This window comes from Sceloporus undulatus, chromosome 8, assembly GCF_019175285.1.
Source record: "Sceloporus undulatus isolate JIND9_A2432 ecotype Alabama chromosome 8, SceUnd_v1.1, whole genome shotgun sequence".
Lineage (NCBI taxonomy): Eukaryota > Metazoa > Chordata > Lepidosauria > Squamata > Phrynosomatidae > Sceloporus > Sceloporus undulatus.
Window position 1 is genome coordinate 35001235 of NC_056529.1, and position 12971 is coordinate 35014205.

General features: G+C 40.3%; 1 protein-coding gene across 1 annotated transcript in view; it reads left to right on the plus strand.

The window, feature by feature from the left end:
* Positions 1-12971, plus strand: part of SNX29 (sorting nexin 29) — a 127331-nt gene that overhangs the window by 58262 nt on the left and 56098 nt on the right. Inside the window, exon 6 of the mRNA XM_042438310.1 lies at positions 1366-1482. Within this exon, the coding sequence (XP_042294244.1) occupies positions 1366-1482 (117 nt within the window). The remainder of the gene's footprint in view (positions 1-1365; positions 1483-12971) is intronic.

Below are 12971 nucleotides of genomic sequence, written 5' to 3' on the forward strand. Positions count from 1 at the left end.
TATTATTATTATTATTATTATTATTATTATTATTATTATTATTATTATTATACTTTATTTATATAGTGCTTTAGATTTATACAGCGCTGTGCGTACAAACAATAAAATTGATATAAAACTGATTTGTGGCCTTTACCTAGAGCAGTGGTTCCCAACCTTCCTAATGCCGCGACCCTTTTATACAGTTCCTCATGTTGTGGTGACCCAAACCTATGAAATTATTTTCGTTGCTACTTCATAACTGTAATTAAATAGGTGTTTTCCAGTGGTCTTAGGCGACCCTCATGAAAGGGTCATTCAACCCCCAAAGGGGTCCCGACCCACAGGTTGGGAACCACTGACTTAGAGGATTCGGCTTGCGTATTGTCCCTTGTTGTGATTCATCTTCTTCCCTCTTCCCATTTACCTGTTTCTCCTTTTAATTTTTTTGAAACAATATGAAGGGATGCTCATAGGGAAACAATATAAAGAGATGCTCAGAGACAAGAATGGGGTGAAGGACTGACTCATGGTTCATCCAGGTAGCTTGATGCTTGGGAATGCTTGGTTTCTAGTCTAGGAGTGAGCCATTTGTGAGCTACATTTCCCGTCATTCTTTAATGTTGCCTGTAATGGCTAGGGTTGTTGGGAGATGTAAAACAACATCTGATGCTCCTGATTGCAGCATCTGTCTTAATTCAACTACTGCGTGAAATTGGGTCTCAGAAATATTGTGGCACATTGTTCTCCTTATTCCTATCCTTGGCAACATGGCTGCATGTACTACCATATCTGATAGTTGCAGAGGGAAACACAATTGGTAGAGTCTCGATTATCCATCCTTTGGTCATCCGACATTCCAGATTATCCAACGTTGCGGCTGCTTGGGGGCATGCCTGTAGGCATTTCTACACACCCTAGATATGCCCCCAGACATGCCCCCATACAAAAAATGTTGTTACTGTAACGTTACTACAACTTTACTTTTACTGTTACTGCAATAAAACATAAATACGTTTGCAATTCACAGCGATTTCAAGGCTTTTCTTGGACCATCCGGATTATCCAACATTTTCGGCTATCTGACTATCAGCCTGCCTGTTTATGTCGGATAATCGAGACTCTGCTGTAAATAGGTTTTACGTTGCCTCTGCATGTCATGGTATGATAAATTAAGATTTGGTGGGGGGATGATGTGGCTTCCAGAGACAGCCTTGAGGTATATATGATGAACTATGTAAATTGCATTGAAGCAATGCAGTGTTGTTTCAGTATTTGATGGACAACAATTCTAGGAAACAAAGCAGCATTTTTACATTTCTTTTCCTTTCTACTTCTGGATCTTTGTACTTTTTAGTCCAGTGTGCTGGTTGTATTCTCTTTCAGGTGGCAGAAATGCATGGTGAGCTGATTGAATTCAATGAAAGGCTGCACCGTGCCTTGATGGCCAAAGAAGCTCTCGTGACACAGATGAGGCAAGAGCTCATTGATCTGAGAGGACCAGTAAGTTTTTGTTTTAAGAACTCATATTAACATTCATCTGTGTTTTTCATCCTGAAAAGATGAATATAAAATATTTTAAATTGTAATCTGCATGAAAACGCTAAACAAGGTAGCAACAACAGTTTGAAACTTGTAAATGGCGAACTGTTAAAGACAGGAAATTAATATAATTCTTTAACCCAGGAAAGGGAAATCTTTGACCTGTCAGACCTCAGACACAAAGCTTTCCAAAGGCCTAGTCAGGATGGTAAATAGAAAGGGATTAACAAAAAATCTGGAAGGGGAAAGGTTTCCTCCCCTTGCTCCCAGCCTATGCTTTGGAATTGAGACATGTGTCATGAGCATGTGTGTTTTCTTCTTTTCTGGGCAACCAACTACACTTTGCAGTTGCAGTTTAGTGTTAGCCATAACATAGTGTTGTCCACTTTGCAAACTATGTGCAGTGTCGAAATGCAGACCAGAAACAAAGTTGGCTGCAGCAGGAGGGATCACATGGCACTTGTCACAAGTGCTTCATGCCATGATTTGGAGGATAATCTGAACTGAGCCATTGTCTGTGGGCCATGCTTTTTATAACAGGTAATAAGATTATGCAGCTGATTTTGCCCCTTCCCAATGTCTGTTGGTTTTAGGATGATAAAATTGATAACATAAAATAGATTTATTTCACTGAGAAGGAATTTGGCTGCACTGTGCATTAGTGAATAAAGCAGAGATCCAAAAAGACATATTTTTAGGATAAATTTAGCTCCAGAAAGATTTTTTAAAATTTGTTTTAGATAATAAAAACAAAACTCCTTAATGCTCCCACTCCCAACTGATACTTCCAGATGTGTTGGAGTACAATAGCTATAATTCCCAGCCAGTATGGCAAATAGACAGCCAGCATGGTAATGTGGTTGGAGTGTTGGACTACAACTTTGGAAACCAGGGTTCAAATCCCTGTTCAGCCATGAAAACTCACTGGGTGACCAGTGGGCAAGTCCTACTCAGTCTCAGAGTAAAACAATGGCAAACCCCCTCTGTCCAAATCTTGTCAAGAAAACTCTGTGATAGGCTCACCTTAGAGTTGCCTATTTGAAACGTGAGAACCAGCATGGTCTAGTCGTTTGAGCATCGGACTATAATTCTGGAGATCAGGATTTGGCCATGGAAACCCACTGGGTGACCTTGGGCAAGTCACACTCTCTCAGCCTCACAGGAAGGTAAAGACAACCCTCCTCTGAACAAACCTTGCCAAGGAAATCCTATGATAGGTTTGCCTCAGGGTCATCATAAGTTGGAAATGACTTGAAGGCACACAAAAACTGGAATACTCCAGTTGTAAATACTATATATCTAAAGATCTAAACTGTGCTCTAGATAGTTCAAGAATGATTTCTATTCACAATTCATAAGTCAAAAACAACTTTAAAGGCACAAAACACACACATTCTAAATGTATGTTATCATGTACTGTGGTATGGCTGGGAAACATTAGACTTGTAGACGTTTAGGGTGCATCTGTACTGTACAAATAATGCAGTTTGACACGACTTTAAGTTCTGTAGTTCCATCCTATGGAGATTTGTAGTTTTACAAGGTCTTTACCCTTCTTTGCCAAAGAGTACTAGTGCTTCACAAAACTAAAACCCCCGGGATTCTGCAGACTGGAGTCATGCCAGTTAAAGCATTGTCTGCATTCTTTGTACAGTGTAGATTTACCCTAAGTCTGCTACTCCCAGAAACTCTTGTCAGCATATTGCAATTGTGTGGCATTGTGGCAATTGTAGTCCAAAACTATCCAGAAAACCAAATGTTCCCTGCCTGTGAAATACAAGATCAGTATTGATTGGGAAAATCCAACCGAAAGCTGCTTGACGCATAGGAGCTAAGTGTATTAAGTGTTAAAATGCAGACATTTCATTCCTTTTTACCAAAAATGTGAGGTGTCTTTGAACAGTATTTTCTTCAGATAGAGGCTGTGTATTATATGAATTGAAATACTGAAATATCTGGTCTCTGATCAGTTCCCATGTTTGTTAAATAGAGAGGGCATTTGAAATAAGAAGGAATGAAGAAAAACAAAAATAGAAATGGGACATGACAATGTGGGAGGCTTTGATAACCACAGCCAGAAGAGGCTACTCTTTCTAGGAATTCTTTATGTCCTCCCACGGAAGAGTACAAATAAATTTGTTGATGTTAAGCTTGTGACTGTGCAGCAGCGTTTCCTGAGCTGTTTTTGTTATGAGCATGTATAATACAAATGTCCCATAGCTAAAGATACTTTGGCAAATTTAATTAATCTTCTAGAGCAGAGCTAGGCAATTAAACCTACTTTCATGTGGCTTTTGACTATGGGGCAAAGCAGACGGATGCAGTGAACACAAACTGTGGCCCCAAGGGCATCTTGTTCCATAGCCTCAAATAGGAGTGGAAAATATCCACTCCTTATGGAGCCAGTTTTGGGCCGGAAAAACAGACAGAAAAACATAACAGCAGAAACTAACAGAACTATACTCAGGCCAGCTCCATCAGGCCTTGGCTGAAAGAAGAAGAGCCCTCCCTCCATTCACCATCCAGAGGGAGAGAAGGGCAGGCCAGCTCCATCAGGCCTAATCAGAGTAAGAAGAAGGACCTTCCCTCCAGCCCATCTGCCATGGTCCAGGCATCAGAGGGACAGAAGAACTGCTGGGCTTTCCTCCTTCCCCACCGCTATTCCCTTCTCCTTTTGTGTCTTGTCTCTTTAGGTTGTAAACCTGAGGGCAGGGAAATGTCTAATAAATTTATAAGCTGCTCTGATCGCCTTTTGGCTGAAGAGCAGGGTATAAATAAAAAAATATTTCTCAAAATAAAAGGAAAGAAAAGCATGGAAGCTAAATATTCTTCTTCTAACCGATCTAGGGAGCCTTGAGCAAAGCTTAAGGTTTGTTGTTAATTGCCTTTGTGTTAATCTCGACAAATGGTGACCCTGTGCATGAGATGTCCCGGCCTCCACTACTCTGCTTAGTTCCTGCAAAATTATATCTGTGACCTCCTTAACAGAGCCCATGCTTCAAGCGTGTGGTCTTCCTTTCTTTATACATTTCTCCACCTTTCCTAGCATAATTGTCTTTTCTAATGTTCCTTCTTGTGATGTGGCCAAAGTATGACAGCCTCAGATTAACCATCTTGGCTTCCAGGGAGAGTTCTGGCTTGATCTGTTCAAGAATCTGTTGGTTTGCCTTTTTGGCTGTCCACAGTATCCTCAGCACTCTTCTCCAGCACCATATCTCAAATGAAACAATTTTCTTCTTATTTGCTTTCTTAATTGTCCAGCTGTCACATCTGTACATGGTAATAGGGAATACAGTGGCTTGTACGGTTCTAACTTTTGTGCTTAGTTGAATGTCTTTGCTCTTTAGGATTTTTTTCTTATTCTTTCATAGCTGCCCTCTCCATTCTTAGGCTTCTTCTGATTTCTTGACTTCAGTTCCCATTCTGATCAGTGTTAGATCCAAGGGATGAGAACTCTTTTACTATTTCTGTTTCCTCACTGCCTAGATTGAAGTTATGTAGAATGAAAATGAGAAAGTGTGTGAGAGAGAGAAAGAAAAAGAAAGAAGATGGGAGGAAAGATGAGTTCAACTATCTGATTTGGGGATGCGGAGAAGGAGACAGAGAAGGAAGAAAAGGAAAGATGAAGGCATTTAACTAAGAGCTGTGGGTGGTGGAGAGAGATTGAAAAAGAGAGTTAAAGAGATGGAACGAGAAGAGAGGATGTTTAGGCAAGCTTGTTGAAGGTGGGAGAGAAAGAGGACAAGAAAGATTGTAAGAGAAGGGCTAGGAAAAGAGGACAAAAATGAGAGTAGCCAGTTGTGAGGCAGGGGTAGAATCCACACACAAACTGGGTACATGAATTAAAAAAGAAAGGAGCAGCATACCAAATGAGAGGTGTTGAGGACACTTGTATAATGTTTTTTGCTCACAGTGCTGCATGCTCTTTAGACTGGGAAAGGTAATAAGCCAGAAAAGGCCAGAAAGCAACAATCCTGTAGTACAGTACCATATTCAGTGACTCTTGAGGGAGCCAGTACTGAAAGAAGCTTGAAGTTTCCCAAAGCTGACTGCTGTTTCCTGCTGAGCCTTGTTGCCAGCCATGTACTTTGAGAAACTTTGAAAAAGGAAGGAAGAAGGATGGCGGTGAGTCTATGGAGAATTTACATCAGCTGTTCTGAAGCTGGAGAGCAACAAGATACAATATTTTTAAGCCAGTGCTCTTACCCCGAGTTTGTTTCCCTTGTCCAGAGTCTTAGCAGAGAGGGTTCAAGTCTAGGTATCCAGAACCAACTCAGCTACTATAGATTGCTAATACAGATTGTTGTTATGTAGGTACCAGACTTTACAAGCTCTGAATTGCAACTCCCTGTTATTTTTTTTCAACTTCAAAGTACCTTTGAAAGATTAAATGAAAAATACCAAAAATCTCCAGCTGAAGAAATGCATTTAATAAATATATTCCTTTTAATCATTATAATTATATTCTTTTAAAGCATCAAACAGCCGTTACTTCAAATGTATTTTTAAAACCATCCAACTTCAGAGAGACACTTATTAATAAATACCACACATCAATATAGCAATTTTAAAATATTCAGAAATTGGAGCAGAGAATATAAAAAGAGACCTGTTAGGGTTTTCCCCCATTTAAACGTATCAAAATATAAAATATTTAAATGCTTGAAAACCTATTTTCAGCTTGTGCTAGAGCTGTAAATACAGTGAAACCTTGTTATCGGCTAAGGTTTGTTTTTAGGATCACCTGTGGGTAACAAAATCCGTGGATGCTTGAGTCCCATTAAGTACAGTGGCAGGTGTTCCTTATATAAAATGGAAAATCAAGATTTGCTATCAGGAATTCATACTTTTAAAAAATATTTTCAAGCCTTGGATGCTTGAATCCGTGGATAAAAAAATCCGTGTATCAGGAGGGCTGACTGTATTGAAAACAATTTCTGTTATTGAATAATGATACAGTGTGCTTTCGGTTTGGAAGACAATGCATGTGCATCATAATATGAAGAAATAGTAATGTGAAGTACACTTCTTCCCAGGCTTTCTGGGCGAATTTCCTCTTTTTAATGGTTGATTAAGGCAGCTGCTTCAGGTGGCAAATACCAAAAGACAACATGGGTCGGCAGAATACCCCATGTGTTCTACTTGAACCCGGTGAATTTTTTCCTGTCTTTTGAGGATAGAATTATATGTGCTGAACAGCCTGAGCTGGTCCATTAAACTTGTCTACTGACCTAGTACCCTAGTATGTGCGGGGAGCGTAACAATGGTGGCACCCTGTGTACACAGCGCCGCCATTGTTACGTAAGCACCTGTGGCGTCCGCATGTTGCTGAGTGGCGCTTACATAACAAGTGTGCCAGTGGCGCACTTGGTACGCCGCCCCTGCAGCTCAAAAAGAACCTTTTTCTTGGGTTCTTTTTCCTCTATATGGAAGCTGCACGGTTTGGCGGCTGCTGATTCTCTCCGGAAGAAATTAGGCCACCGGCAGGCCACCCTTTTTGGGCAGTCTGTCCCACACCTGTGTTTTGCAGGTATATGTCCCATTGACAGTGGTAAAATAAGATTCTGCTGCTAAGCAGGTCAAATGCTAGGCAATGGTCAAATGCGTCATCTTTTGTTTTGCCTTGGGAAGCAAGATATTTGACAATCTGTGGCTGAAACTTTATCCTCATATAGCGCTGGAACAGACCGGTAGCTTCAGCCAGCTTCAAGCTGGCTTGGGAGCATGGCATTTACATGTACCACGCCCCCAAGTCGCCCAGAAGTCGCACCGGCGGTGATGATGATGATGATGATGATGATGATGATGATGATGATTCTTTACACATAAGCCAACCCATAGGCAAAAACCAATTTATTCAGTTGGTCTACTTTCATTAGTACAATTAAATGTGGTACTCATGAAATATCCTCATATTGTCAGACATCATTTTGGACTAAATATAGTGCTTTTTTCCTGGACAAAATCACTGACAGCCCCATGTACACTCCTGGAAAATTGAGCAGATTACAGCAGCTAGAGATAAGAAGCAAGGACATGATGCATGGTGGCTAGACAATTTGGCTAGAGCTTGTCCACGTAGAAATGCCCATTCATAAAGGCATGTTGGGGAATATTACATTGATCAGGAAAGTGAGCAATGATGTTCACACTCTCCACAAGGCTTGGTAAATATGTACAGTTGTCAGTTGTTATACTTATCAGCTGTTCATCTCAAATTGTCCCTAACCTGTATACTTCCTATATTACCTCTTTACCTATTTAAAAATATTTTTAGTAAACATAAACAGAATCCCAAACATATTCTGGAAATATATCTAAAGTATAAACAATAACAACAAGCAAATTATAGCTAGACAAACAAAATTAAATATTAAACAAAATAAAACATACATGGCTGATTCCCTCACAACTGATAGAGATATACCACTATTACTCTACTTCTCTATAATAGTATAAACTTCTCCAGTGTACCAATTGTTTATTTTACAAAACCTAACATTAATTCAAATTCCCAATGTGACTGCAAGTATATACAGTCATCCCTCCGGATTCGCGGGGGTTAGGTGCGGAGGACCCTCGAAAATCTGAAAATTCGTGAATAATGGGGAGGGGGACTAGTGTGTATATGTGTCTCCCTTCTTGAAGCTGTCTGAGACGCTGGAAGGGCAGGGCAACATGCGCTGGCTGCTGCCTCCATCTTTCCCAAGGCAAGAGAGGGGTGTGGAGACCCCCCCTCATGCCTTGGGAGGGAAAGAAGGAAGGTGGGCTGGCCGCTTCTTACTTCTTTCCCCAAGCAAGAGTGGGGTTCAGAGACCCCCCTCATGCCTTGGGAGGGAAGGAAGGAGGGCGTGCCGGCAGCTTCTGGGAGCTCTATTATTCCCAAGTCCATAGTTGTGTGCACAGAACCTCCCAGCTGTTCTCTCCGTCCTCGGCTTTTCTGTTACCCACAGGGAAAAAGAGGGGGAGGACTGTGTACATACACAGCTAGAGACTTGTGAATAATAAAATCTGCGAATCCCAAAGCCACAAATCCAGAGATAACTGTATTAAACAAATCCCAATCTTTCTTAAAATTATTAAAACAATTATTTGTGCAATATTGTCAATTTATCCATTTCAGCAAGTTCAGTAGTCTTCACTAGCCTGTCTTCTTGTGTTTGTGTGTCAGTATCCTTCCATCTCTGGGCATATATAATTCTTACTGTTGCGGTAATATTGTATATACTTATGTATAAGTCTAGAAATTTTAGTTAAAAATTGACCCCAAAAATCTGAGTCGACTTATCCATGAGTCAATGTAAATACTCTACCTTAACACGCATAAAAATAGAAAACATGCTCTGGTGAAAGGCAAGAGTGTAATCTTTCCTGGAAGCACTGACCTTCCTCTATTCTCTCATCCATCCATCCTTCTGTGTCCAAAGGAGAGCAACTAAAATGGTGAAGGGTTTTGAAACCATGCCCTATGAGGAACAACTTAGGGAGCTGGGGATGTGTAGTTTGGAGAAGAAAAAGTTAAGAGGAGACATAATAGCTCTGTTTAAATATTGGAAGGGATGTCATATTGAGGAGGGAGCAAGCTTATTTTCTGCAGCTCCAGAGAACAGGACCTGCAACAATGGATGCAAGCTCCAGGAAAAGAGATTCCACCTCAACATTAAGAGGAACCTCCTGACAGTAAGGGCTGTTGGACAGTGGAACACACTCCCTTCGCATGTGGTGGGGTCTCCTTCCTTGAAAGTCTTTAAACAGAGGCTGGATGGCCATCTGTTGGGGATGCTTTGATTGAGAGTTCCTGCATACCAGAATGGGGTTGGACTGGATGGCCCTTGAGGTCTCTTTCAACTCTATGATTCTAAAAAAGAGAGCCCTTGTTATTGTTTTAATCTCTCTGGCAAGTCTGAGCTTGTTCTCTGCTTTAGCTTTTCTGACTTTTTCCCTAAATGTACTAGCTATTTGTTTCAATTCCTCTTCGGTGATTTTCCCTTTTCCATTTCTTGTACATGTCCCTTTTAATTCTTAGATCACTTGAACATTTTGTAGATAATTTAAAAGAACTTGTGTATTGTGTATTCCTGCATGGTGAGGGGTTGGACTGGATGGACCCTTGTGGTCTCTTCGAACTCTTAAGATTCTACGTTTCTATCAGCCCATCTCCTCCAGTATTGCAAACACTGAGCAGCCATCAATCTCATAAGACTGTGCTCTTAGGACCACATTAGCACCAAGCATGATTACCTAACTGTCTCTTGAAAAGGTTAGATGCTTTATGAATAATTCCTTCAGCTCTCTAACCTGAAACTCCTCTAGGTAAAATAATCAGTAAGTTTGATGGCAAAGATAATGGGGACATAATTACAGCCCAAGACTGCATTTTAAAGGACACAGAATTAAAGGTCATATGGTAGAGCTACTGATGCACAAAATACAACTGTGCAGAACTTTGCTTGTAGGATATTATGCAGACTAAACACATTCTTGGTGTCTGTGTGTATAATTCTTCTTCTAAAAACAGGAAGGATAATTAAGCCCTATCATATGTGCATTAAAACAGAACATGATGCTTATTTCTTCGGTTTCTGTGGCTGGAATTGGTGTAAGGAGCTAATTAGGTTTTTGATTCTAGTTGAATATTTGGTGTTTAGTTATTTTAAAACAGCCATATGCTGCCTTTCGGCACAGAAGCTGCTCAGGTGATTATCAACAAAAGTTAAAACCCTAAAATTAAAACATAAAACATTAAAATTAAAACATAAACCAAAAACTACAGAAATAAAAGCAGACTGAAAGGGTCATAGCACATGTGTAGACTGTCTATTGGAAAGTTGGATGGATAATCTGGTTAAGTGCTGCCTACATCTCAACTGCTACTGCACTGGTTGTGGAAGTAGAGAAGAAGAAGAAGCCACAGCTCTATCATGCCCAGGCCCTTACATCTGCTGTATAAACTATAAAGCCTTTTACTTCATACAACAGATATTCATGCCATGTCATAATCTGCTTTTGACATTCCTCTCACTTTTAAAAGGAAAGAATTTGGGAATCAGATATCCAAAGCCACCTTAGATTCCCAAACCAAGGCTAATGTACATTTGCTTGAAAGGTATAGGAACACATCAAATAAGAATTTCAAACTTTTGGCGTCATAGCCAGGACCAGTCCAAGCCATTTTGCTCCCTGAGAATCTTCATAGACCAATTCTAAAACTGTAAAAATCCTAGCAATAAATAATAATAAACATTATTAAGTCACATAAAATACTGTATCAAACACACATTCCATCAGATTACAAAATCCAGCTAGATGTTCATTGTACTAGTCTGTGGTATAAATTATCACCTGATGGATTTTAATTGCTGCTGCACAAAATTTGGTTACTTTATTTGTTATAACAGGGTCAGTAGTATCTGAAAGCAGCAGGGAGACATAGAACTTTTCTGTACATCCACTGTGTGGTTGGGCAGGCAGCTTAATGGAGGCTTTCTGCCGGCTTGGGGACACGTGTTGTCTAATTGACATGCCCCCAAGCCACCGGGAAGGTGCTACAAAGGGGCCATCTGTTTTGGCCCTTGGTTAACTTTTTGCCATATGATCTAATCCAGAAGAATGAAAATTCTTCATAAATCAGATTTCAATGCTGGCTTGCCACCATCTTAGACCTGCCCTCCCACACACCACCAAGTTGGTGTAGGTAACAACAGTACCACAGAGCAGACAATAGTTTCTCTGTCCCCAAAGCCAAGCAAATTATTTTAGTATTCAAGGCAGAAAATTGAACAAGTACCTCTCCACCTCCCTGACAGGAAAATACAACAATAATAAATCAGATAACTATTAATTTTCTGTTTTCATCATATCCTGCTGAAGCAGATGATTTAGGTTGTCAAATGATAGGCCAATCCTGCTCACAATAAACATTTTCTTCAGCTTTTCTGAGTGTCCATCTCAAATTTGGCTGCTGTTTCTTTAAAAGAAAATGCTTAGAATAGGCAATATGAATATAGACAATGTGATTATAATATAGCTTGATTATCCACACTGGACAATAGCCCTCATCAGGTTCATAATATTCTTTTTTTCCAGCCTATCAGCAACAGCAAAGTAAACAGTGACTGAGATCTGCTATGGAGGCACCATAAATGCTCAGACTTTGTTATAGCGATAATTTGTGGCAGTATCTCAAATTATGGGCAGGCAAACTGTGACATTTCAGCACTGAAAATACGCTATGAACAGGGCTTGCTGTCAGCTTGTGAAAATAATTCATGACCATTGGATGACCGTTGCAAAGCACAAATAAGTAGGGTGAAAATCTGGGGAAAGCGCTAAATTTCAAGCCTTGTCCAAAATCTCATTGAGAATACACACCAACCAATTTTAAAGTCATTTGTGGGAAAGAATAACATCTGTTCTTTTATGGCATCTGTCATTTAAGTCATTAAATTTCTGCTCACAACTAGATACTAGACCACAGAAGATATTCATAAATTCAACCTATACAACGAGGAAGTAGAAATAGTAAAAGAGTTCCTATACCTTGCATCAAACATTGATCAAAACGGGGACTACAGTCAAGAAATCAAAAGAAGACTAAGAACAGAGAGGGCAGCTAGGAAAGAACTAGGAAAGGTCCTAAAGAGCAAAGACATACAACTAAGCACAAAAATCAGAATTGTGCAAGCAATTGTATTCTCCATTACCATGTATGGATGCAAGAACTGGACCATTAAGAAAATGGATAAAAAGACAATACATTCATTTGAGATGTGGTGATGGAGAAGAGTGCTGAGGATACCTTGGACAGCCCCCCAAAGGGGGGGGAGTCCTAGAACAGATCAGGCCTGAGAGCTCCCTGGAAGCCAAGATGATTAAACTGAGGCTGTCATACTTGGGCCACATCATAAGACACAACTCATTGGAAAAGACCATAATGCTAGGAAAGGTTGAAGGAAAGAGAAAGAGAGGAAGACCATATGCTAGATGGATGGACTCCATTAAGGAGGCCACAGGTATGAATCTGCAAGACCTAAGGAAAGTAGTGGCGGATTGGGAGTTTTGGCGATGCCTCATCCACAAGTTAGCCATGAGTTGAGATCAGCTCGAGGGTGGTTAATAAATACTATTTATCATTTTATCTATGTCCCACATTATCTCTAGCCGAAGAATTCAAAGATTATTTGTTTACAAACTAAACATAAAGAAAATTAGTGAGGCAGGCTAACTCCAACAGGCCTCCCTGGAAGAAGATTAACCATCCATTATGAAGCCAAGCCCTCCCTCCAGTCCACCTGCCTTGGTCCAGGCCTTGGAGGTAGAGAGGAACTGCTGGACCTCATCCCCTTCCCCTCCACCACTTGCTTCTCCTTTTGTGTCATGTCTTTTTAGATTGTAAGCCTGAGGGCAGGGAACCATCCAATTAAATTTACAGCGCTTTATAAATAAAGGTT